At 67.7% G+C, this 24,139-nt stretch overlaps 3 protein-coding genes across 3 annotated transcripts; all 3 read left to right on the forward strand.

Annotated features, from left to right (window-relative positions):
• LOC118693954 (collagen alpha-1(I) chain-like) lies at nucleotides 1-1,191 on the forward strand. The gene has a single exon (XM_036394851.1). It carries the CDS (start codon nucleotides 1-3, stop codon nucleotides 1,189-1,191), a length of 1,191 nt encoding a protein of 396 aa, XP_036250744.1.
• An 11-nt stretch (nucleotides 1,192-1,202) lies between these two features.
• On the forward strand, nucleotides 1,203-5,757 carry CBX4 (chromobox 4). The gene is made up of 5 exons (XM_036394624.2): nucleotides 1,203-1,390; nucleotides 1,488-1,531; nucleotides 2,221-2,286; nucleotides 2,918-2,984; nucleotides 3,527-5,757. The coding sequence occupies exons 1-5, from the start codon at nucleotides 1,238-1,240 to the stop codon at nucleotides 4,868-4,870; spliced, it is 1,674 nt and encodes a 557-aa protein (XP_036250517.1). The 5' UTR covers nucleotides 1,203-1,237; the 3' UTR covers nucleotides 4,871-5,757.
• Nucleotides 5,758-8,852: 3,095 nt separating this feature from the next.
• On the forward strand, nucleotides 8,853-15,951 carry LOC129046892 (collagen alpha-2(I) chain-like). Its single transcript, XM_054516903.1, has 4 exons — nucleotides 8,853-8,923; nucleotides 11,305-12,450; nucleotides 13,601-14,231; nucleotides 14,818-15,951. The coding sequence occupies exons 1-4, from the start codon at nucleotides 8,853-8,855 to the stop codon at nucleotides 15,949-15,951; spliced, it is 2,982 nt and encodes a 993-aa protein (XP_054372878.1).
• The last annotated feature ends 8,188 nt before the right edge of the window (nucleotides 15,952-24,139 follow it).

The raw sequence follows: 24,139 nt of genomic DNA on the forward strand, positions 1-24,139 counted from the left end.
ATGCCGGCCGGGGCCGGGCCGGCACCGACCCGGGGCAACGAGGAACGTCCTGGGGCCGGGGGCGCTGCCCGACCCCGGCAAAGGAGCCGCTCCGGGCCCCGCCGCCGTTCGAGCTCGGCCCCGCCGCTCCCGGCCAAAGTTGCGGGAACCCCGCGGGGATCGATCGGCCCGGCGGGGACACCACGGCCCGGCGGAGCCCGGGGGGACAAGGGGGACGGTGGCACCGAGACGCCACGCCAGCCCCAGGGACCGCCCCGTTGTCAGCGGGCGCGGAGGCTCCGGTTCCCCCGGAGACACAGCCGGGCACCTGCGAGGACCGAGCCCCCAGGAGGGGTCGGGGGCTCCTCGCCCCCGGGTATCACCCCACGCGTGCCGCGGCCCCGCCGTCCGGCCCGGGGCTGCGGTGCCCGGGGCGCTCCCGGAGCGGCGGCGGGAGGCCCGGAGCTGCCGGCCCGCACGGCGGGGGCTGCACGGGGCTCACACCGGGACGGCTCCGGCCCCGCTCCACCTGTCCGGGGAAGGCGCCTCCCGCTCCGGCACGGCCACGCTTCCCGGAGCGGCGCGGGGAGCGCGGGGCGGCCCCGCCGGCAGCCGCGGACACGCGTGTGCTCCCCGGGAGCCGCTCCACGAGCACGGAGCCGCCCGCACGGCGCTCCCCGAGCGGCCCCGCGGCCGCGCGCGGCTTCCGGCACCGGGCGGGGAAAGCGCCGCCACCTGCCCCGGGCCGGGCCCGCTGCCGCCACCGCCGGCCGTCCCCGGGCGGGCGCCCCACGGCCGCGGGGACCCGCCGGGCAGCGCGGCCGGGGCTTCCCGGGAGGGCTCGGGCCCCACGGGCCGTGCCGGGGGTGGGCGCCGCCGCCCCCCGGGCCCCGCGCGACGTGGCGCGGCGTGGAGCCCTCCCGAGCGCCCGTCCCGCCGCGCATCCTCCGGTCGGACCCTCCCGCCGACCCCGCTCCCCCCGGGCCGCGGGTCGCGCACCTGCCCCGCGGGCTGCGCCGCCCCCCGGCAGCCCCGTGGGGCCGTGCTGAGTCACGCGTGGGGCGGGAGCGGGGCCGCCCGCGCCCCCCTCCCCGCGCCGCCGTGCCCGGCCCCCGCCCGCCCCCTCCCCGCCTCGCTCCCCGGCAGGGCTGCGCCAATCCCCCGGCCCCGCCGCTGACGGGCAGCCGGGCCCGGGAGGCGCCGCCTCCCTGACGTCTCGCTCCGGGATTTGCACGGTTGCGGTGCCGCCGCTCAGTGTATGTCGGGCCGGCGGCGGGAGCTGCCGGAGCCCGAGCCCAGCTCGGCTGCAGCGCGGCCCGGCCCGGCCCCTCCCGGCTGCGGGATGGAGCTGCCGGCGGTGGGCGAGCACGTCTTCGCGGTGGAGAGCATCGAGAAGAAGCGGATCCGAAAGGTGCGGGGGGCGGCGGCGGCGGGGGGCGGCGGGGCCCGGGGGCGCCGGGGGTGGCGGTTCCCGCTGACGCCGTGTCTTTGCCTCCCGCGCCGCTCAGGGCAGAGTCGAGTACCTGGTGAAATGGAGGGGATGGTCGCCCAAGTGAGTACCGGCACCGGGCGGGGATGGGGCCGGGGATGGGGCTCCGGGAAGGGCCCCGGCCGGGGCGGCGAGCGGGCGGCGAGAGGCGGCGGCGGGGCCCGGCGGTGACGGCGGCGGGAGCCGAGCAGGCGGCGGCTGATGTGCACCAGAAAATGGCTCCTTCCCCCTTTCCCTCCTCGGGAGTCGGGCTCCATATTGCAGAACCGAGCGGGGAGGGGGGGCAGGAAGGGGGGAGAAAGGGGGAATAACCGCAAAAATCGTCCGCGTCGCCCCGCAGCCCCGAGAGCCGCTGCCGAGGCGGGGGCAGCACCGGCACCGGAGCGAGCGCGGCCGCTGCGGAGCGTTCGGGGTTTGCATGACAGTGCGGGCGGGGGGGCGCGGGGGGGTCCGGGACGCGGCGGCCGGGCCGGGTCCCTCCTCCGGCCCGCGGCCGCTTTCCTGGGTCCGGGAAAGGGGATTTGGAAAATTTCATCATGACATGCCTGGAATTCCTCCGGAATAATAACTGCGCTAAATAAACAGTACCGTCCCCGCGGCGCCCCCCCCGCCCATCCCCCTCCCCGGGACCCCGGCCCCACACCCCCACACCCTGCTCCCGCCGGGCCCGGTGCTGCGGGGCGGCTCTGCCCGGGACCCCGGCCCCGCCGGCAGGGCCCCGCGGTGACGGCCGCTCTCCTCCCCTCTCCAAGATATAACACGTGGGAGCCGGAGGAGAACATCCTGGACCCCCGGCTGCTCATCGCCTTCCAGAACAGGTGAGCGGCCGAGCTTGGGCGATGCGGGAGGGGCGGCGGGACCCCCGCTCCGCGCCGCTCCCGCAATTGCAGATGCGTCACGGAGCCGGGGGCCGCGGCGGGGGCGGGCCGGGCCGGGCCGGGGGGCGCGGCCCCGGCGGGGCGGGCGGTGCGGGGCCACCGGGCGACGCCTCCGGGTCAAGGTCCCCACGCCGCGGTCCCCCCCGCGCCGCGCCCCCCCCACGCCGCGCCTCGCGCTCCTTCTTCCCGGGATTCGATGCCGCGACTCGAGGAGGCGGCGCTGCTGCTGCTGCTGCGCTTGGACGGGCTTCGGCTTTTTTTTTTTTTTTTTCTTTTTTTTTTTTTTTTTTTTAAGCCTTTTTAAATTTTTTTTTTCTCTTTCCGCGCATTTATTTCCTGGAGTGTTTTGGCGCAAACTGTGAACTTCAGCCCCTCCCCACAGCGGGGAGGCAGCAGCGGGGAAGGCGCCTGCTGCTCGCACAGGATGCCCCGGCCCGCTGCCACCTGCGGGCCCCGGTCCCCTCCCGCTGCAGGGTCACTGCCACCGCGGGAGCTGCCGTGCGGGACGGGGGGGTGGCTCCGGGGCTCCGTGTGCCGCCCTGGGGCTCACCGTGACGCTGTGTTCCCGCAGGGAGCGGCAGGAGCAGCTGATGGGATACCGCAAGCGGGGGCCCAAGCCGAAGCCGCTGGTCGTGCAGGTAACGCGCGGGCCCAGCCCCAGCCCCCGTCCCCGGGGAGCTGCTTGCAGCGGGTTTCATCATGCTCAGGATGAGCCTGCGCGCAGCCCCGGCGCCTCGCAGCGCCCCGGGGACCCCCAGCGCTGAGCTCAGCGGGTGCCCCGGCCCCCCTTTCCTCCCCTCCCCTCCCCTTCCCTCCCCTCCCCTCCGGGCTGCAGAGCCGCCGTGCCCGTGCCCGGCTGGCATTAGCAGGCTACTCGCGGGCTCGGCAGCCGCGGTCCCGCTCGGCCCCCGTTCCCAGACAGCTGATTGAAGGGGGCTTTTCTTCTTTTCATTGCTTCATTAATCTGGAGCAATGCACAGCCTCTAAGTTGGAGTGGGCTGGGGCCGCCTGCTCGAGGACGCGGTGGCCCGGGATGCGGCATCCTGTAAGGAGAGCTGCCGGAGGGGCGGGGGCTGTGCCGAGCCTTCAGCACCTGCCGGAGCTCTGGCACCCGCAGCCAGCAGCGCCTGGCAGGCTTCTCCAGCCCTGTCTGAGCGCGGCTCTCGGTTTTGCCTTGCAGCTCCCGTCCTTCGCCCGCCGCTCCAACATCCTCACGGGGCTGCAGGAGCCGGCCGTGGACACCAGGCCCAAGCTGGACCTCGGCTCCTCTGGCAAGAGCCAGCAGCACCAGTATGAGCTCAACAGCAAGAAGCACCACCAGTACCAGCCCAACGGCAAGGAGAGCAGCATGAAGCACCAGTCCCACAGCAAAGGGAAGTATTACTACCAGCTGAACAGCAAGAAGCACCACCACTACCAGCCCGACCCCAAGATGTACGAGCCCCATTACCAGCCCAGCAGCAAAGAGCCGCAGGGCCAGGCCTGCTTGGACAATAACAAGGCCCCCCTGGTCGCCCACCCGGACAAGTGGGCTCACGGCCCAGCCAAAAACTTACTGGGTCCGGTCAAGAACCTCACAGCAGAGAGCAAAAACGGAGCTGAGAAGAACCTGTCCAGCGGTACCGGCCCACCCCCCCGGGACAGGGTGACCAGCAATGGCCTTGGGGGAAAGATGAAGATCGTCAAGAACAAAAACAAGAACGGGCGCATTGTGATTGTGATGAGCAAGTACATGGAGAACGGCATGCAGGCGGTGAAGATCAAGTCCGGGGAGGCTCCCCGGAAGCGGGCTGCGGAGGAGAGGACTCCTAAGAAGGGTGGGGAGGAGAAGGTGGAGGCTTGGAGGAAGCCAGGGGAGGACAGGGTGGTGGGCAGCACTGCCCTGAGCAAAGCAGAGGGCGAGAGCCGGCAGCCCCCTGCGGAGCTGGAGGAAGGTCCCCAAAAGACTCCCTTGGCCAAGGAGCTGCCCCTTCCTCCGGCGGAGCAGCCCTTGCAGCTCACCACCAAGCCGGACCTCGTGCCCTGGTCGCTGAGTCCCGTGTGCGAGCACAGCCCTTCCTCCATGGGACTGAACCTGTCGAGCGGCAGCTCGCGGAAGCGCTGCCTGTCGGAGCCGCACGCCGAGCGGGAGCCGGGCAAGAAGCGCCTGACGTCCCGCAGCATCAGCGCCCCCACCTGCCTCAGCCCCCCGGCCCCCGAGCCGCCCGCCCAGCCCGAGGTCATCCTGCTGGACTCGGACCTGGACGAGCCCATAGACTTGCGCTGCGTGAAGCCGCGGCCGGAGGGCGAGCTGGCCCTGGCCGAGGTGAAGCCGGAGCTGCCGCCGCCGCCGCCGCCGCCGCCGCCGCCGCCGGCTGAGGAACCGGCCCCGGAGCCTCCGCAGCCCCAGGAGGCCGCAGAGGAGGAGGAAGAGGAGGAGGCCGAGTCCCTGCAGGAGTTCAAGCCCTTCTTTGGGAATATAATTATCACAGATGTGACCGCAAACTGCCTGACTGTGACCTTCAAGGAGTACGTGACGGTGTGAGGTGGGGCGGCAGCCGCTCCCCGTGGGAGCTGCCCGCCCATCCCGGGGCCGCCGGCCCCACCGCCTCCCTCCAGGTACCGGTGCCCCTTCCCCGGAGCCCACGCGCCCCTGGACGGCCGAGCCCGCCGTGTCCAGCGAGGGGACGCCGGGCCAGGCACGGTGGCCGTCCCTGCCACGGGGGGTGACCTCGCCGCTGCTCCCGCCCCGCAGCTGGGGGCGGCTCCAGGACCTGCAGGCAGTGGGACACGCAAGGATGGGACCCGCCAGTTACTCAGAGTTATAGTATTATATTTTAACAGTGCTAACTTGTCAAGTGATTCTTGCTCCCGTTTGTACGTGGTGTTCTTGAAATGTATTGTTTGAGCTGAAAGCTGGTCGCTCCCTGGCCACGCTAATATATTTATTTGTAGGTATTTATATAATGAAATATAAAGCCTAGATTTATGGAGTCCCTAGATCACCTTATAAACTATATCAAACGACTATTTTCTGTTCTCCTTTTTAACCATTGAGCATTTGTTAGTCTTGGTCCCTTGCCCTCCCCACGACCCGCAGGACCATCCCGTATATATTTTTTGATACTGTACACATGTGGTGTTTCTATGTGCAAAAAAAAAAATCGTTATCTAAAGCTAAACGAGCTATTATAGAAATTGCTGCTATTAGAAATGTCTAAACTATAAGCTTCCAATTATTAATTGCTTGAATGTAAATATTAAATGGAGATGTTGAAAGTGCATTTGATGTTCTGCAGCTAGTGTAGATCGGAGTGCAAAGCCCAGCTGCTGCGAGCTGCCAGCGGCGCATCCTGGTCTGAGGGCTGTGTCACAGGGGAAGAAATGTATCATGCAATCATGGCAAAGGACTATAAACCTTTACAAAAACTACTGGGATTTGGAGTGCATTTGTTACAGCATGACGGATGGCAGGTCCCTGTGTGGGCCTGCTGCAGCTGGGCTGCCCTAGAGCCAGTGCCTGCAGGTTAAAATGTTTACTCAGAGGTGCAGTGTTTTGAATATAATTCAGTTTTCACCCCCAGGGTGTTGTGCCCACAGTGCTGGGGGCACCCTGTGCCGTGGGTGGGCAGCAAGGCCTCAGGAGCCTGAGGTGTGGTGCTTCCCTCTGGCAGGGCTGGGGGAGGTCAGCGATGGGGACCTGAGACAGCTGAGGAGGCACAGGCTGGGCAGGTGGCACAGTGATGGGCGATGGCTGCCATCCCAGCAGAGCCATCCCAGCAGAGCCATCCCAGCGCTGGGGAGGGTCACAGTTAGGTAACAAGCTGAATGTCTCCAGAAAGGAAGATGGTCCAAATTCCACCAAGAAAGCTGCAGCTGTCTCTGAACAAGATTAATCATTGCTGGAGTCTCCTGGAAATACAGTGCAGGGCTCATGCTCTGTGAGAGGGGTCCCAGCGTGGTGGCTGAGACTCGGTGCTCAGTCTCTGTTCCCCACAGCGACCCCCTCACCTCCCCAGACAGAGCTGAGTGCCTGGGCAGTGCCACCCTCCCAAGCCAGCGCTGGCAAAACTGGCTCAGCTGCCAGCAGAACAGGCTCTGCTGCCAGCCTCTCTCCTCTGGGGCTTTCGGTCAAAGTCGAGGTCTCCTCCAGCAGAGGTCTTGGTTGAAATGTTGTTGAAGGCACGTTGATTTGTGTGGACAAGAGCCACGAGCTTGTGAGAAGCAAATTGAGTTGGTTTGGGTAAGGTGGAGCCCGCAGTGATACCTGAGCCACGGTGAGGGTCAGGGGCTGCCCTGTGTCCTGCTGTCACAGTGTCTCTCTGTCCAGCCATGGGGCAGTGCTGTTCCCTCAGCACAAATCACCTCCCGCCTTGTGCTGCCCACTTCTGGGCCGCCCAGTCTTCCCAGGTGTCATTTCATTTATAAAAAACTCCAAAGCCATCTTGGTAATTGTTCCTTTGCAAAGCTGAGGCTGGTGTGGTGTCTGTGGGAAGGTGGGACAGCATCCAGCCAGGTGTGGGTCACAGCAGGAACCCATGTGTGCCATCCACCCCAGGCCTTGCAGCAGTTATTCCAGAGCTGGAGCACTTTTCCAATGCAGTTTGGGTCGAATTGGTGGAAAAGGAGCCCCTGGGTGTGTGGGTGCCATTTTCCCAGCTGGAGCAGCCGAAGAGGCCGGCCAGGTGGGACAATGCCTGTGGACACATTGCTGCAGCTGCTGGCTTTGCCCTGGTGGAGCTCAGGCTGAGGTGGGAATGGCACTGCGGAGGTGGCTCCATGGGCAGGGACAGTGCTGACAGCTCGGTTCTGCCTGCTTTTGGTTGGGGTTGGTGTTCCAAAGCCAAAGGACACTTGGGCAGTGCTCACCTGCCTGCACAGAGGCCCCAGAGCTGGTGGTTTGTGCACCCAGGGCAAGTGGAAATGGTGAACTCTGATTGAAATCAACATTTGCCTGATAGCTGTGCTGAATGTTAAGAGGGTTTTAATCAACGCTGCGTGTCACCAGAGCTCTGTGGGTGACGTGCTGAGGGTGCTGGAGAAGCGGGGTCGGGGCAGGTGCTGGTGAACCCCATTCTGCACTGGGGGTGCCCAGGGATGGGGTGGTGGGAAGAGCTTCCCTGCCATCCCAGGCTTCGGGATCAGAACATCCGATCAGAAATGATGCGTTTCCCTTGATTAATTAAGCTAATGGTTATCTGAAAACAAAAATGGCATGGGAGAGGAGACGCATGCTCAGAATGCAAAATGTGATTTATGAAAGGGGAAGTGCGGCTCAGCAGACAGCCAGGGAGCCAGCGCAGGAGCGGGGCCGGGGCTCCGGGGCAGGGCGGCTGCCGGGGCACAACTCGCTCTTTAGCCACACAAAGGTGGATGAAACCGGCGGGGTTTCTCACAAACACCAGGCTGTGCCTTTGAACCGTGGGCTCGCAGGCTCCGGGCCAGAGCCCGGGCATCGCTGCCACGGTGAGCTGGCTCGGCAGCTCCTTCCCCGGGCCGTAGGTGTGCGAGGCTCGGGGCAATTAATAACTGCTGCAGGTCTGCAGTCGGCTCAGCCCATTAGCATTTCTGAAAATGGAGGGGGTTGTGCTGCCGGTTTTCAAGGGAACACTGTCCCTCTGAGCTGCCTCCTGCACCCAGCACCCCTGGAGCTCCCTCTGTGCCGGCAGCAGCCGTGGCTGGTTTGAGGCACCATTTCCCGGAAACCACAGGGCCAGATCTTTCTTACTTTAATAGTTTGATCATGTTTATCACAACTCCAGCAGCTTCCTGTGCTGTGAAAGGTGTGATAAGTAGTTGCTGGTTTAAAAGCTGCGCCCTTCCCTCGCTGGGCCGGTCGGCTGGGAGAGATGAAATGTTTGGATATGAATTACTGATTCCTGCCGCTCTCTTTCTCCCCAGTAAATGCATCAGACCTAAATGCCTGTTACTGAGCAAATTAATGTGGAGTCCACGGTGACTTCCAATGGTTATCAGAGTGATCCGGGGCGAGCTGCAGCGTCACCACGCTCCATTAGGAAGGCTGGTGCGCGCTACATTTAATGTATTTCCCAGGAATGTGTTAACCTCTGCTTGGTTTGGATTTATTCCAGACAAACATTTGCTGATGTAAAAGGAGAATTTGTGTTCGTCTTTGAGCCCTTCTGAAAGGGCCTGATGGATCCAGGGCCGTGCAAGGGAGGGGCTGCAGCTCCGTGCTGACCCTTTCAGGTTCTCCCCTCCCCACAGTGGTACCAGCACCAGCACCAGGCTGGGATCCAGCTCATCTCCAGCAGCTGCCCTGGCCCTGTGTGCTTTCAGGAGGTGTCAGTGGGATCCCTGCTCCATGGAAAGTGATGGAAACACCGTCCCCAGGCAACAGACCTGGCACGGTGGCAGTGTGGCCCCCAGAGCTGGGTGGAAGGGCTCCCTCCGTGGTGTGAGGATGCTGTAATGAAGAAGGATGTTCAATAAACACAAAGCAGAGCTGATGTGTTTTAATCAGAGTGAGAAACAGTCTTGTGGGAACTGGGAGGTTCAGTCTGAGAATGGATCCAGACTTCAGGTCCAGACTGGGAATGGGAGAGGAGCTTCTCCTCAAGAAGGGCAGAAGGCAGAGGTGGGTGTATGCAGTGGGAAGTGGAAGATTTCCCTGGCACCTGGGGCACTCAGTGCTTTTGCTCATGTATGGGGTGGGGGCAGCTCCTCCACGCATCCATTGTGTGCATTTTGTGAGATTTCTCCTTTATTTTCCCATTCCTCTCTGGTTTTGCTATCCAGTGTCAGGAGGTGGTGGTGTGGTGATCTCAGCAGCCATCCTCCATGATAAAGCCACAAGGTAAAGCATTCATGGCCACTTTTTGGGAGGGAAGGCCAAAAAGTGGCCATGAATGGGTTATGTTTTGGGTTATGTTTTTCTATGCCTGTCCCTTTGAGCACAGCCACACACAGCTGCTAGAAACTATTTTTACCTAAAACTGGATCTGTGGGGCTGATCCAGCAGCCACTGAGGAGATTTACTGGGTTTTGGTGGGGTTGGTGCCCCTGTGTGTGGAGGTGCAGCCCTCACCAAACTGGGACAACTGGCAAGGGGATGGAGAGGGGCTCCCCCACTTCAGCCCAGCCCTGAACTCCCTCATCTCCCCCATCCCACAGGGCTGCCTCTGGTTTGAGCAGTCAAAAGAGCCTGGTAATGGGAAATTCTCAGTCTCTGCACAGATAAGATCGTTTGGACTCAGCCCAGATTCATGTGAGATCTGTCAGACATGGCCACAAGGACTCGGCTCTGTTTACGTTTGCACCAGAAGAGGAAGGCAGCTGCACGGAGGCAGCACAGCCCAGACCCTCTCCAGGTGCTTCCAGAGCCTCGTGAATGGCTCCTGATGATCCCCTGGGCTGGGAAAGCTCCTGCTGCCCCCTGAGCCGGGAGGATCCCGTGGCAGGCAAACCAAGCATCTCACACATCTCACACACAGGATGTGGCTGGGGCAGCTCTGTCTGACCCAGCCAAGGTCTGTGGCAGGCCCAGCCTCAGGCAGCAGCAGGGGAGAGCTGTTCTGTGAGGCTGGATGGAGATGGGGGCTGAGCTCCGGGGCCCCCTCACTGCACTCCCCAGGAGGGACCCCCGTGGCTGCTGCAGGGAGTGACAGGAGAGGGGGACAGCAGAGAGGGGCAGAGGTGGCTGTGGGCAGGCGTGTGCAGCCTGCCAGGGAAGGGAAAGAGGCTGCTGGTGGGCTGGAACAGGGACTGGGGAGGGAAAAGGGCCGGGTGGTGCAGCTGCTCGTGGGAGCCATCCCTGGGTCTGTGCCAGCGTGAGGAGACGGAAGGGATGGATGTCACTGCAGGACAGACCTCCGGCTGCCAACAGGAGAGAAACGAGGGTCTCTGCAGTGATGGAAGTTTGGGCCAGGCCCTGGCAGGGCTGAGGGTGGCCGGGGTCTCCTCCCTGCGGGCTGGGAGCCGCCGGTGCCTCCCGAGTGAGATCCCAGGCTCACCCCAGAGCCATTTGCCAGCACCTCCCGAGGCCGTTTCTCAGAGCAGCCGTCAGTTCAGCTGACACCTTGATGTAGTTCAAAGCAAACTGCAAACGCGAGGATTTATTTTTGTCGAAGGAGCAGGCACATAAAGCACGCTGTGTGACACAGCAGCAGCACCCCGGGGCTGGGCTGTCCCTGTGCCGCCCTGCTGGCAGCGGGCCCTGCGCCACCAGGGTGGGACAGGGGAAATTCGATCACCCACTGCCAAAGCCTCCAGGATTTCCAAACCCTCCGGGGTCTCCGAGCCCTCCAAGAGCCCTGTCGAACAGCAGCACCCTTTCACCAGAAACGCGCCAGGTGAGGGCACAGGAGCTGCCCCAGCCAGAACGGCGAGGCTGAGCTCTGCCGGGGCTCCAGGCTCTGTCCCAGGGAGCTGCTGAGAGGGGAGCATGGCCACGCTCCCATTTTCCAGGGAATTTGTGCATTGCCATGGCCTGAATGTGGACACAGCTCCACAGCATAGAAGGAAGAGCTGCTTCACTCAGAAGGTCTTAGTTGGAGGCGAGAAAGGAATAAGGCAAACCTTTCAGAGGTGTTGTGCTGTAGCAGCCAGGGTGAGGACTTGGATATTATTAGAAAATGCATTAACAGAAGCCTGCATGGAGGGTCTGAGCTGATGGGAGCTTTAAAAAACGTGTATTTAATTTCAATATGAAGACTATGCTGAGCAAGGAATTCTGGCTGGGAATTTTTCGTGTTTGAGAATTGGGAAGCCCCTGGGTGCTTCGTCTTTGTCCTCAGCAGGGATGAGTCTGGGGTGTCCAGGACAAGGGACGGCGGCGCTTGGTAATGGCTGTGAAACGAGCCCCAGAGGGAACACCCTGCCCCGGGAAAGGGCTCCGGCATCCCGGGTTTGCCCCCTCCCTGATGCCCAGCAGGGCAAGGTGTCACTTCGTTTGTGAAACACGAGGATAGGAAAATCAGGATGACTCAAATGTCACACGCTATCCCTCGGCTCCCGCAGCCCAGGGCAGCTCCCAGAGCTGCGAGCAGCAATTCAGAGCTCAGCGTTCCCCGCCCGCCCGCCCGGTGCCGTCGCTGGCGGGGGGAGAGCCGGGGGGACCGGGCTGCTCCGGGGCACGTCCCGCGGAGCCGGGTCACGCCTCGTGGGCATCGTCACGCCAGCCCCGGGGCGGGACCTGTCCGCAGCCGCCGGAGAGAGCGAGGGAGCGGCGGGAGGCGGCGAGCGGGGCTGCGGCAGCGGCGGGGGCGAGCGCGGGCTAAAATGGCCACGGCGGGAGCGGGCGGGGGCTGTGCCAGGCGGAACGGGCTCATTCCGGGCTGTGCCAGGCGGAACGGGCTCATTCCAGGCTGTGCCAGGCGGAACGGGCTCATCCCGGGCTGTGCCATGGGATACGGGCTCATCCCGGGTCGTGCCAGGCGGAACGGGCTCATTCCGGGCTGTGCCAGGCGGAACGGGCTCATTCCGCGCTGTGCCATGGGATACGGGCTCATTCCGGGCTGTGCCAGGCGGAACGGGCTCATTCCGCGCTGTGCCATGGGGTACGGGCTCATTCCGGGCTGTGCCATGGGGTACGGGCTCATTCCGGGCCGTGCCAGGCGGAACGGGCTCATCCCAGGCTGTGCCAGGCGGAACGGGCTCATCTCGAGCTGTGCCAGGCGGAACGGGCTCATTCCGGGCCGTGCCATGGGGTACGGGCTCATCCCGGGCCGTGCCAGGCAGAACGGGCTCATCCCGGGCTGTGCCAGGCGGAACGGGCTCATCCCGGGCTGGGCCATGGGGTACGGGCTCATTCCGGGCCGTGCCAGGCGGAACGGGCTCATCCCGGGCTGTGCCATGGGGTACGGGCTCATTCCGGGCCGTGCCAGGCGGAACGGGCTCATCCCGGGCTGTGCCAGGCGGGACGGGCTCATTCCGGGCCGTGCCAGGCGGAACGGGCTCATTCCAGGCTGTGCCAGGCGGAACGGGCTCATTCCGGGCCGTGCCAGGCGGAACGGGCTCATCCTGGGAAAGGGGAAAGGGGGAAAGGGGCAGCCGACCGCACCGGGAAACGCGGGGAGAGGCAGGGGAGCGGGCAGCCCTCGGCCCCGGCGTTGGGGAGAGCGGTTCCGACCCCCTGAAAACGCCCTTTGTGATGGACTGGGCATGGTGTGTCAGAAGATGAGGGTTAGGGGAGTCCCCCTCTGAATTTCTGGGTCCCTGTGTCCTGGTGCCGCCCCATCTCTTGCACCCCTTCCCCCTGCCGGTGCCTCTGAGGGGAACGAGCTCCTCAAGTTCGGGGAGCTGCTCGGGAAGAAATATTTTATATTTTGTCTGAAAGAAAAAAACAATGGAGCGTCGGGTTCTTATAAATACCCAACACACGGTTAGGGGAGCGGAAGTTTGCTCTGTATCAAGGAGCCACGGAAGCATCTCAAAACACAAAATAAACGGTAATATTCACACGTGCTTGGAAACGTTAATTTTCACACGTTAGTATTTCCACAGGGCTGAAAAATGAAGGCTGAAGCGTTGTCCCCGCTGCACCCACCCATTCGGCGTGCGGTGCAAGGCAGGCTGTCGTTTCAGCATCAGGAATGTGCGCTGGATCCAGCACGCTGTGACACTGTCCTTCTTCCGCCTGCGTTCTGTTGGCACATGAAGCCACCAGCAGCAGACAAACCCTGGGATTCACGGTGCCTTGTGCAGGGAGGAGGCGGCGGCGCTCGGGCAGCAGCCGTGCCACCCCTCTCCCCGGCGGCCGCTGGAACGATGCCTTATCTCGAGTTTAAGGGCTCAACCTGACCCTGAGCCATTTTTAACCCGAGGTGGGAAGAGCCCTCCCTGGGCGTCTCTTTCTCTGCTCTGAAAAATCTTTCAGTGGCTCCACGGTCGCCGATTTCCTGGTGTTTTTCCTCTTGTAGCTCCGCCGCCTGAAGCAGACCCCCTTTCTCAGGGTTTGATGCTCTGCTGCTTGAAGATGCTTTAACTCTCAGGACTTAGAAATAACTCCTAGAGCAGAGCCCCAGCAAGAAGGCGTCTAATCTGATATATTCCATTTCCATATTTTGTGCTGTAAGCAGCAATTTGTGGTTCAGCAGCAGCGGCTGAGCAGGGACGAGCATTATCACAGGAATGAATTCCTTCCATCTCGTGCCTGAGTATGTGACAAATAAGTCTCGGTCGTGGCATTGTCTTTCCGCTCTCGGGCTGTCAAATTTAACTTCGCTTTCTTTCCTCCTGCCTTTGCCCTGTGCCTCCCCCGCTCGCCACCCGCGGTCCCCGTGGCTGGGAATGGCCGCTGGTGCCACGTCCCAAGCGCTGGGAGACCAGGACGCAGAGCTGGGGGGCTCACAGGGGCCGGGACCAGCAGCCCCCCCGTGCCCGTGGGCTACCAGCGGCCAGCGGGGGGCTCAGCACAGCCCGCTGAGAGCTGCGGCTCCACGGGCGGGGATCCTGCGTGGGGCTGCTGGGACCGCGTCACAGAAGGGGCTGCGATGAGCGGGGGCTTTGCAGGGAACCAGCCCGGCAGCCGCTTGGTGCGGGGCTGGGGGGCTCAGACACCTCTGGGGGTCCCGGACCTTCCCCCGCCGGGGCAGGGCGAGCTCTCCGAGGGCTCCCGAAGCGTCCCCGGTTCCCTGCTCCCGGAGAGGAGTCAGAGCAGGAGGAGCCGAGGAGCCAGGGCTGAGGCGGCCCGGGGCACGGGGACCCCCCCCTCCAGCAGCCGGTTTGCGCTCAGGGGTTTGCGCTCTGTCCCCGTGCGCGTTCAGCACTGCCCGAGGAGCTCCGGCAAAGCTCCGCGGCGGGCACCGCGGGTAGCGCCGCTCTCTCGGTGCCAGCGGGAGCTGGGGCACTCGGACAGGGACAGGGACAGGCACGGGGACAAGGACAGGGACGGCACCGCCGCCGGTGAGGGCTGCCCGCGGGTGCGGGGGAGCGGAGGCGGAGCGGTACTGCTCGGTGTGTGGCACTGGTGAGCCCGCTTTCGCGTGGAACAGCCTCCGGTAGCTGAGAGAGACATTGAAATATTGGAGAGGAGTCGGGCAGAGGCGCAGGGATGGCGGGGGGAGCCCCAGGGGGAGCCGCGGGGGTGCCCGGCCTCCCGAAGGGAAGGTGAAGGACATCTGGATCAGCCCGAAAAGTTCTCCCAGGGAGGAAATTCAGGGGCTCGGCTGAGCTTTAATCCAGTAAATGCAGACATGGCAGGATCCAGCGGCTGAGTCCGCACCAGCAGGAGCTGGAGCTGGAATGCGATGCCATTTTCACCGCGTCAGAAAAAAAACATCCAGGTGGGAGGGCAGAACCCGGTTTGCCTGGCATGGCCGGGAGAGAATCCCTGGATCCAGCCCCAGGCTGCTGCGGCAAAAGTCGAACAGAGAGGGGGGTGAGCCTGTGGGACAGGAGCGGGCAGTGGGGGGCTCTGGTGGCCCCCCAGTCTAAAGCCCCGATATTTTATGCACCTCATGGTCCGCCGTGCCCTGCTGGGCTGTACCTTTATCAGCGGCTTTTACAAGGTGACTAATCCCTTCTCTCCAGGGCGCTGCCCGCACATCACCGCACACGGGAGGGGAGAGGCGGCTGCGGCGCGGGGCTCTCCCTCACCGGGGGCTCCCACGAGCGGCCGCGGTGCTGCGGTCCCGAGTGTCTGACGGGGAAGAGGAGCCGAGGTGGGACCCCCAGCCCGCCTGGGGCTCCGCAGCTCTGTTTGCTGCTGGACTGCGCACAGGGGACAGCGGGGACAGGGAGGAGGAGATGGGGACACAGAGAGCCTGGGGGGCCCGGGGGATAGGTAGGGAGGAGGGAGATTCTCCCGGGAGAAGCTGGAACGGAGCGGGGCAGGGACCAGGGATCCGCCCCGGCTGGGTGCAGCACCGGGGGCTTCGCAAGTCCCGGCGTCGAGGGGAGACGCAGAGAGAAGCCGGGGTGCTGGAGGGGGCCCCCAGGGTGGCATTCGGGATGAGGGTCCCTGCGAGCCCCCAGGCACAGGGCGAGCGGGCGATGCCGGGGACACGAGGCTGCTGCGTCCCGCCGCGGGAGAAAACGTCCCGCGGTCCCGGCAGGGGCGGGAGGAAAACGAAACGGGGCCGAGGAAGCGGGGGAGAGCGGCAGCCCGGCGCGTCTGGGGCGGGGTGCGGTCCGAGCAGGCAGGGGATGGCCGGACCGGTTCGGCCCAGCCCGGGCGGGGCTTCCATCCGCATTGCCGCAGTGACGGGCGGCGGAGCGCGGCCGGGCCGGCGGGCTCGGCGCGGCGCTGCATTGCAGCACTGCAGGAGCCCCCTCCTTCCCCGCTCCTTCTCCGCCCTCCGCCGCCGCTCGGCTCCGGAGGCACAGCTCGGGCCACGCACCGGCCCCGCCGCGCTCCGCTCCCACTCGCGCCGCGCGGGGCATCCGTCGCCGCCGGGCCGGGGTCCCCCGCCAAGTGCCACATCCCGAGCCGGGAATGCCTCCCCGAGCCGGGATTGCAGCCGTGGGACGGGGACGTGCACCCACCGGCGGGGTTCCGTGATTGGTGTCAAGCCGGCGCTCATCAGCCCCGCGCGGGTGGAGGGACCGGCCGCCCCCGTCGGGGCATTCGCCCGTCCCCGCGCCGCCAGCGCTGTCCCGCGGTTCGTCCCGGCCACCTCCCCCCGTTCCCCCGCCACCCTCCCCGGCGGTCTGGCCATGCCGTAAGCCCCGACGGGGTGCCCGGGCTCGCGTGGGCCAAGCACCGTCCCCACGCGGTTCCCGCGAGGGAGCCTGGGCTGGTCCCGCGGGGAGCCGGGACCGGCACCGAGCCCGGGCAAGGCTGAAGGGTGCTGTGCCGGGCGGCACGGCCCCGCGACGGACCCTCCCCGATGGGACTGTCCCCTCGGCCCTGAGGGCACTGGCGCTGCCCGTGGGGTGGGCAGAAGGCGGTGACCAGCCCCGCGTCCCCGCTCCATCGGGAAGGGGAGCCGGGAAGGGCATCCTCCTCCTGGGGCCGGCGGCCCGGGACTCGGTGCCAGCCCCGTGTCACAGGGTCTCCTGCATGGACCGGGGCAGTCGCGACCCTCGGGTGCCGCGGGCGCGAAGGGCAGCGAGGCGATCCCGGTGGGACGGTGCCGGCGGTGGCCGCGCGTCCCGGGACCGGCCCCGCTGCCAGGTGCGGCGCGGCGGGGGCGGGAGGGAACGGGGACAGGGGTCGCGGGGGGCGTCCGCCCCGGCACAACGGGGGCCCGTTCCCAAGGCTCCCGCTCTGTGTCTGCTTTGGGAAAACGCCAGCACGGTAACAAAATGGCGGGGAAAGGGTGGGATTGTCACGGCGAGCCCTGCGGCGGAGCCCGGCCACCCCCGGCCCCGCCCGCCCGGGCTCGGGGCGCCCGTCCCGGCCGAGGGCAGCGGGGCGGGGGTCCCCGGGGCTGTGCCGCCGCCCGGTCCCGCCGCCCGCCTGAGCTCTGGTGGAGAAGCAGCTGCAGAAAATGGCTGCTCGGCGGAGCCCGCTGAATCCTGCCATGGTGGGGGGGACGGCGAGGAAGCGGCGCAGCCGTCGCCCCCCCCCGCTCCGGGGAGCCCCGGGCAGGCGGCGCGGGGCACGGTCGGAGGTTCCGCGGGGCGGCGGGACCGGAGCAGAGCCCACGGTGCCCGGTGTGTGGCCTCAGCTGCGGCGCGCCGGGGGAGCGGGGCAGCTCGCCCCGAGCGCGCCCGGCCCGTACCGCCGTGCACGTGCCCGCAGCCCCCGCCCGGTGCCCGCCGAAGCAGCGGCGGCTCCGAGCCCCGGGGGGCGCGGCGGAAGGGCGGCCGGTCACCCCCCGCCGCCCGACACGCCGGAGGAGCACCAGCCCCGGAGCCGCTCTCCCAGTGCCCGGTTTTGCTTTCGGTTTAAAATAAAATAAAAATAAAATAGAGAAAAATAATCGGGCCGCGGGCACGCGGTACCGTGCGGCCACGACTTGGCCACGCATCGGCTCCGCGGCGAAGCCGCAACGAAAACTCGACCCGGTGTCGCCGCACCGTGTCGCCGCCCCCCGCCCGTCACGGCGGTGGCTCCCCGGAGCCTGCCCGCAGGGCAAGAGCGGACACGCGTGGGTGCGCGGCTGTCGCCTGCGCTGCCGGAGTTCCCTCCCCGCCGGTGGTTTCCGCGGGTGTCTGTGGGGTGAGGGGATGTTCCGAAAACGGGACCGTGGGAGCCGAGATGGGGCGGTTCTTTCTCCACCGGAGAGCGGGAGAAGCTTCCCCCGCGGCCGGTCCGCACCGTGGCGGGTGGACACTGAGGGCGCTTTGCCGCCGTGGGGGCGCATCACGGGTGGCGCCCGCGTGCGCGGTGCAAAGGGCGCCGCTGCCTTCTGTGGATGCTTCGCACAGCGTTGCCCCCACGGCCGCCCTCGTCCGCAAAGTGCCCCGATTTTTGTGCCTCAGATCGGGGTCACCCCAGCCCGTGCAGCGCCGGGGGCCGTTCCCCCCTCGCCCACGCACGGTCCCGCTCCGCGGAGCAACGGGACCGCCCCGTCCCGCCGGCTGTCTTAGCCCGCGGTCCCTCCGGGTGCTCTGCCGCCAGTGGGGCAGGCACGGTCGGCTTCCTCCGTGCCCCGCGTTGGTCCCGCCGCACTTCGGGAGCGCCGTGGCCTCCCAAGTGCCGTCGGTGTCCACGGGAGAGCCGTGGCGAGATGGCGGGTCGGGAGCCCCCGGTCGGGAAGGGGCAGCCGGCGGCAGCGGCACCGGGCGGGGTGGGGGTGGCACGGTCGGGGGGTCCCGCCGGGAGTGTCCCGTGGGATCGGGGCGTCCCCGCTCGGTGCCCGCGGGGGTCCCGGCCGGGGCGGGGGGGGCGCGGGGCCGCTCCCCCCCCCCGCGCCGTTGCTGCGATACGGGCGGGCCAATCAGCGCTCACCAGCTCACCCGGGCCCCGGCACCGCTTCCTTATATGGTGCGCGCCGTCCGCGGGGCGCCGCGCGCATCACCATATAAGGGCATGATCCTAAATACAGCACCTACCTTGGGCCGGGGGCGGGGCCGGGGGCGGGGTCTCGGCGCGGGCGGGGCCGGGCCGCGCCCCCCGCCCCACCGGGCCCGGGCCCGCCGCTGCCGCCGGACCCCGCCCGCCCCGGGGAAGCCGCCGCCGGTCATTAAGCGGAATGCAAATGAGCAGCCCTTCACCTCTAATTGCTTTTGTTAAAAGCGGAGTCGCGGGGCTGCGCGCGAGCGGGCGACGGCGGTGGGAACGGGCGGGGACGGAGCCGGGACAGAGCTGGACTGGGTGAAAGACGGGGGTAGCGGCAGCCCCGGGCGGCTCGATTTGTCTCATTTGTCACATCCCAGCCCGGTTCCCCCCGCGGCGGGGCCGTGGCCACCGGAGCCGCTGGACCGCCCTCCGCGTTCTGTCCCGCCCTGGGGGGGCCCTCGCGTGGCCGCTGCCCACGCGTGACACTCCCTTGGCCGCTGCAGGGACAGATCCGTTCCGTCCTTCTGCCGTCCTTGCACGGTCAGCAGCCGGCGGCACGGAGACGCGCCGACTAGACGGGGTGCAGGAATACCCGGGAACATTCCCGTTTCCTCGCCCCACGCTGTATTCGAGCCGGTTCCTCTCTCTCCCCATCCGCAAACAGCTCGTGTTTATGTTCCTACAAATAATGAGCAAATTCAGAACCCCCGGGAACAAAAGATCTTTTGTGCGGAGCGCTCGGAGCCTGGAGCGGGCGATAAACGACGCCCCCCGGCCCGCCGCCCCCGGGAGCGGCACTTTCCCCGCCCGGGCGGTTCGAGGCGACCCGCGGAACCGCCGCGCCGGGGGCGGCGAGGGGCTCCGGTATGTGCCGGCACGCCCGGAGAACCGGGAGCGGGCGCTTTGCCGTCGGGGCGCTCCGTGGGCGCTCCCCGCGGGCATCCCGCCGTCGGTCTGGCCGGAGCGGGGGCTCAGGGCACGCCGCCCCCAAGAACCGGTGGCTGCGGGACACGCGTGGGCTCGGCCGATGGGGGAGAATCCCCAGCCTTCGTGGGTCTGTGCTTCTGGAAAGAACGGCGGCTTCTCTCCGCCGTGGGCACCGCAGAGGGAAAACCCCCCGCCCTTTGCCCGGGGCTTGGCACAGCTCCCGGGGGCTCCTGCGGGCGCTCCGCCCTGCTGAACCGGCCGTGCGGGGGGCGGCCCGCGGCGGAGGCGGCGGCAGTGCCCCCCTGGGGTGGCAGGAACGCCGCCGGTTGCGCAGAGGCGGCGGCCGCCATTTCCAGGAGGACGGTGCCACCTATGGAAAGCACCTGGAATTCACCGGGCCGGCGGGGACGCGCCGGGAAGTGCAGCGTTTCCGAGCGGCACCGTCGGTACGAGGCCGGGCTGCGCCCGCCACTTCCCGGACGGGGCCGCGAGCATCAGAGGGGCTTGGCCGCCACGGTCCTCGGTACCGACTGCCGCGGGGAGAATGTGCGGCTCGGTCCCGCAGGGCGGCGGGAGGCGAGCGGGACGGGCGCTGAGCTGCACCTCCTCGGGGCGGTCGTTTCGCTGACCGGCCGAAGCCTCCGTAACCGGGCAATAACGATCGAACGGGCAGAGAGAAGTTCCTCTGCCCAGGTGATCGGTAGAGTCCCCGAAGGCGGGATCCTCTCGCTCCCTCTGTGTTCGTCCACGCCGAGATCCCTCCACGGCTCCGCCAGCCCCCTTCGGTCCCCGGAGAAAGGGCAGCAACCGTACCCGGTGCCCTGCCAGGCGTCGGCCGGACCCGAGCCGTGTCCGGGGGGGCACGGTGCCTCTCGCCGCCACGTCGCCTCTGGGGCCGGCGGGGAAGCCCTGCCCCGTCATGAATTCGATGTCAAACACTCGACACGAAAACTTGCACGGGAATTTCTGGGGTCTTATGGACCGTCGGCGTGGCCGCTGCATGGGCACACCCGAGATGTCCCCTCCTCGGAGCGGGTACCCCCGCGCTGCCCGGCAGCAGCCCCGGCGGCACTGCGCGGTACCGGTGCCGCAGGTCGGAGCCGGTCGCTGTCTCCTCAGTTGTCCCCGAGCTGCTCGGAAACGAAAAGGCGGCGTCTCGGGGGCCGGGCTGAGCCCCCAGTCTCGGACAGGACCGTGAGCCGATGGTGCCGGCGGTGCCAAGGGGTCCCGGGTCCTCGCCCCCCGTCGGCACAGCCCGGTACCGGTCCGTGGGGCGGCCAAGTGCCGATGCTGCTCCCGGCTCTATTCAGCTACCGGGGCAGAGAAGAGTTTTCCTGCACGGCTCGGCCACGGAACCGAACCGGGAGAAACCCGCAGCCGAACCGGGCGGCTGGGCTGACGGGGAATCCGGGGCTGGTCTCTCCGGGTGTGCAGCGGAGCGCCCACGCAAGCAGGGAGCTCGCGGGGAAAGTGGCTCCGGGGCGTGCTCTGCCCTGCGCGGAGGTGCCCGGGCTGCAGGATGCCTCTCCCGGGACCCCAGGGCCAGCCCGGTCGGGGGATCCCTTCGGGGGCGGGCAAGCTTTGGGGTTCTGCCGGGGGCCATTTGCTCTTGCCCACTCCTCTCTGCGGTCCTGGAGTGGGGGCCGTGCTCGGGTCGCCCAGGAGATTGGGACACGCTGGGACGCGACGTGGCATGAAGGGGTCTCTGAGGGACAGCGGCATCCTCGGCCACGCGGGGAACCGGGCCGGGTCGGGCTCGGGGCTGTGATGGATCCTGTCGTCCTCAACGCGGGTGGCCGCGGGACGGAGCAGCTTCTGAAGCACGGCCAGCAGAGCACACGGGAGTGGCGGGGAACTGCCCCACTGCGATGCGGGATCCATGGTGCCGGCGGTTGGGTTGGAGCCAGGTCCGTCCCGCTGCCCCGTTCTCCCGGCTCAGCCGCACTCGGACACGCGCGCTCGCCCCGCCACCGCCACGCGCGACCCCGAGAGGGGCTCCAGACCCCCGGTTTCGTTGCAAAACTCGCTGCCGTGGTGTCCTCCGCAGAGAACCGAGGGGGGAGCCGGGCGCTCTGCTCCCCAGCAGCCCTCTGAGTCCCGAGGAGTTCATCGCGCGAGTGCGGCTGGAGGAGCGTAGACCCCGCGGCCGAGAGGATGGTTAGGGGTCAAATGGGCGGACACGGGGTTTGCCGCGGCAGCACACGCTCTCGCCGGTCCGGAGCTGTCCCCTCGACGGCTTCGAGTCCCGGGATCCCAGAACGGGGCCCCGGGCCGGTGTGGGTAACGGGAGCCGCAGGGATGAGCGGTCCCACCCGGCCAGAGCTCGTGGGGCGCCCAGGCAGCTCCTGCCGTTGACCCTGGGAGCGTGGAAGGCTGCCCGTGCCCCGGCTCAGCTCCTGCTCCCAGTGGCCCGGTTGTGCGGGAGGGGCCCCCGAAGGTGCCGCCGGCTCCGGGCGCGGAGGTCTCCGGACACCCTTCGGTAGCGGTGGGAACTGCCCGGGTACCGGCCCGCCCGCCGCTGCCGCGTCCCGCACGGCTGGAGCAGCTCTGTCCCACTTCACCTTCCGGGCCGAGACCCCCACGAGTGGCCGCAGCCCCGGCCCGGCTCACCCACGCGCGGGGGCTTCGGGCGGTTCCTCCGTGGCGGCGGTGGCTCCGCGCTGCTTTCCCCGCTCCGTTCTCGTTTGCATCTCCCCTTCTGCCTGCCCCCCCCGCATCTCAACCGGGGCGCGGCTCCGGCCCCGCGCGGGTTCCGCGTGGGTTCCGGCGCGAGGATGGAGCTGTTTCCCCGCTGATGCCGCCGTGGGAGGCGGCCGGAATCTGAACCTCGGCCTCTCCTCTCTGCGCCCCTACGCGTGGCCGCGGGGCTCCTCCGCGGAGCTCCGCGCAGGCGGCGGGGCAAAGGCAGCTGCTCGGTCGGGAGCTACGCGGCCCCTCAGGGCTCGCGTGTGGTGCCGGTACCGGGCGGCACGGCCTCGGATTCGCGGTTCCAACGTGCACCGAGGACACCGACAGCCAAGGTGCCGGGCAGACACCGACTTGCTCGGGGCTGCGGCAGCCCCACGGCCACGGGAATGGGCGCCGCTGCGACAGCGCCCGCCATGTCCGGGGGACACGATCAGCTCCCGACCCGCAGCCTCGCTTCCCCCGCCGGGCCGTGCCCCCGGTGCCGCCGGCTCTGTCCTCTACGAAGCACCTTCCCAGGAACGGGGTCCAGTGAGCCGCGTCCACGCCAATTCACGAGTCGCCCCGCGACCAGCCTTAATTAACAACGATTAATTCGACATTAACGAAAAACTTCCCGGGACGCAGCTCGCCGGGAGCCGGGAGCCCGCGGAGGTTGCGCTCCCCCCCGGCCCGGCCACGCCGCGCAGAACTCGCGTGTCGCCACGGCTCCCGTGGCCGCGGGGGTTCAGGCGTGGTATGGGAGCACACGGGAGCCGCGGAGCGGGAATCTTCCGCCTCCTCCCGAGATCGCGGTTTCACTTCGGCCGGGGGCGGCGGGAGGAGGGATCTGCCCACGGAGACCCGACACACGAGCCCCGCGTCCCGCATGGGGCCCTGCGGGTCCAGCTGTCGGCGCTCCCCGCGGGGTCCCGAAGCCCCACTCGTGTCCCGCCGTTGGAGGTCCGTCCGCGCCCCGGTGACACGGCGGCAGGCAGGATCCCCGGGAAACAACGCTGCTCGGGGTGGGAGCAACGCCGGTGCCCTCCGGTCCCCGCGCCCCCCGGGCGGCTTTCCCAGCCGGGGAAGAGGAAGGGTCTCGTAGCCCCAGCCCCAGGCCGGCGCGGCTCTGGGGGTGCCCTCTCATTCACCGGAGGGCAGGCGCAGCCGGATCCCCACGGCCGTTCCCGCCGTGGATTTCCCACGCGTGAGCGTGGCGGCTGCCCCAGGCTCGCTGCTCATCGGCTCCGAGCTCCTCAGTGGAGGGGAGACAGCAGGGAAAGACCCACGAGAGGCTTCGTCTGCTCTCGTCCACCGTGAACGGCGCCGCAGGAGCCCACGCGCATCCCACTCTCAGGGCAGCTCCCAGCGGCGGCGCTGCCCACGGGCACGGGAACGGCTTCACTCCGCGGGACCGGGCTGAAGGGCTGCCCGGTCCTCCAGGAGCCTCACACCCACAGCGCGGGGGGCGGGTTCGGTCCCTGCCCACTTGCGAGAACCGGTCGCGTGGGACCTCCAGTCTCCCAGAGGCTGCTCCTGTTTCCCGCGACTCACGCGTGTCTCGTTCTTCCGTGGCCGCCTCAGGGGGAAGGTGCTGTCTCCCGACGCCGTGCCGCAGGGCGAGAGGCAGAGCCGGAGCGGGGAGCCGGCGGGGGTACCGGCTGGCAGCCTCCCCGGTACCGACTGGCAGCCTCGCGGCGCAGCCCCGTTCCTACGCCAGTTTGCTAACAGATAACGCGGGAGATGGACCAAATCCCGCGTGGGGCCGCCCCGCTGGCCCCGGGTCACCTCTCCTCCCCCCCGGGACCGCAGCCGGGGGCTGCCGGCACAACGAAACCGGCGGCCGCGGTGCCCCATTCTGCCGGCCGTGTCCGCGTCGCCGGGAAGGATTCGCGTTCCCGCAGCGGCGGCGGCGAGCGGCACGCGCGACCGCGCCTGTCCGTGGACGGCTCCGCGGCACCGCGATCTTCCCCGGTACCGGGACGGGCGGTTCGCGCGGGATCGCTCCCACCCCTGACACCGCTCTCTTTGTCCGACCACCGGTAGGCGGGCCAGGCCCGTTCCGCGGCAGAACCCCCCATTCCGCACCGTCCGGCCGCCGCCGAACCCCCCGTCCCGTTCCCGGTGCCGCGGACCCCCGTGGCGCTCCGTCCCCGCTCCGCGCACCCCCTTTGTGCCCCGCGCCCCCTCCCGCCCTCCCGGGGCCGTCCCCCCGAGCGGGGCGTGTCCCGGTGTGTGTGGGTGTGTCCCGGTGGGCGTGGCGGTGGGCGTGCCCTTAGGCCCCGCCCCGGCCCATCGGGACGCGGCGCACGTCGTGGGGCGGGGCGCGGCGGGGCCAATGCGGCGCGGGCGGAATATTCCACCGCGCGGGGG

Source organism: Molothrus ater, chromosome 19 (assembly GCF_012460135.2).
Source record: "Molothrus ater isolate BHLD 08-10-18 breed brown headed cowbird chromosome 19, BPBGC_Mater_1.1, whole genome shotgun sequence".
NCBI classification, from domain to species: Eukaryota; Metazoa; Chordata; class Aves; order Passeriformes; family Icteridae; genus Molothrus; species Molothrus ater.

What these genes read in the sequence shown, in the direction of transcription:
- LOC118693954 (XM_036394851.1), top strand. Translation starts at nt 1, where the DNA reads ATGCCGGCCGGGGCCGGGCCGGCACCGACCCGGGGCAACGAGGAACGT.
- CBX4 (XM_036394624.2), top strand. Translation starts at nt 1,238, where the DNA reads ATGTCGGGCCGGCGGCGGGAGCTGCCGGAGCCCGAGCCCAGCTCGGCT. An exon ending in TGGAGGGGATGGTCGCCCAA is followed by an intron (nt 1,532 to 2,220) that starts GTGAGTACCGGC and finishes CCCCTCTCCAAG; the next exon opens with ATATAACACGTGGGAGCCGG. An exon ending in CTCATCGCCTTCCAGAACAG is followed by an intron (nt 2,287 to 2,917) that starts GTGAGCGGCCGA and finishes GTGTTCCCGCAG; the next exon opens with GGAGCGGCAGGAGCAGCTGA.
- LOC129046892 (XM_054516903.1), top strand. Translation starts at nt 8,853, where the DNA reads ATGGATCCAGACTTCAGGTCCAGACTGGGAATGGGAGAGGAGCTTCTC. An exon ending in TTTGTGATGGACTGGGCATG is followed by an intron (nt 12,451 to 13,600) that starts GTGTGTCAGAAG and finishes CCACGTCCCAAG; the next exon opens with CGCTGGGAGACCAGGACGCA. An exon ending in GGGGGAGCGGAGGCGGAGCG is followed by an intron (nt 14,232 to 14,817) that starts GTACTGCTCGGT and finishes CCTTCTCTCCAG; the next exon opens with GGCGCTGCCCGCACATCACC.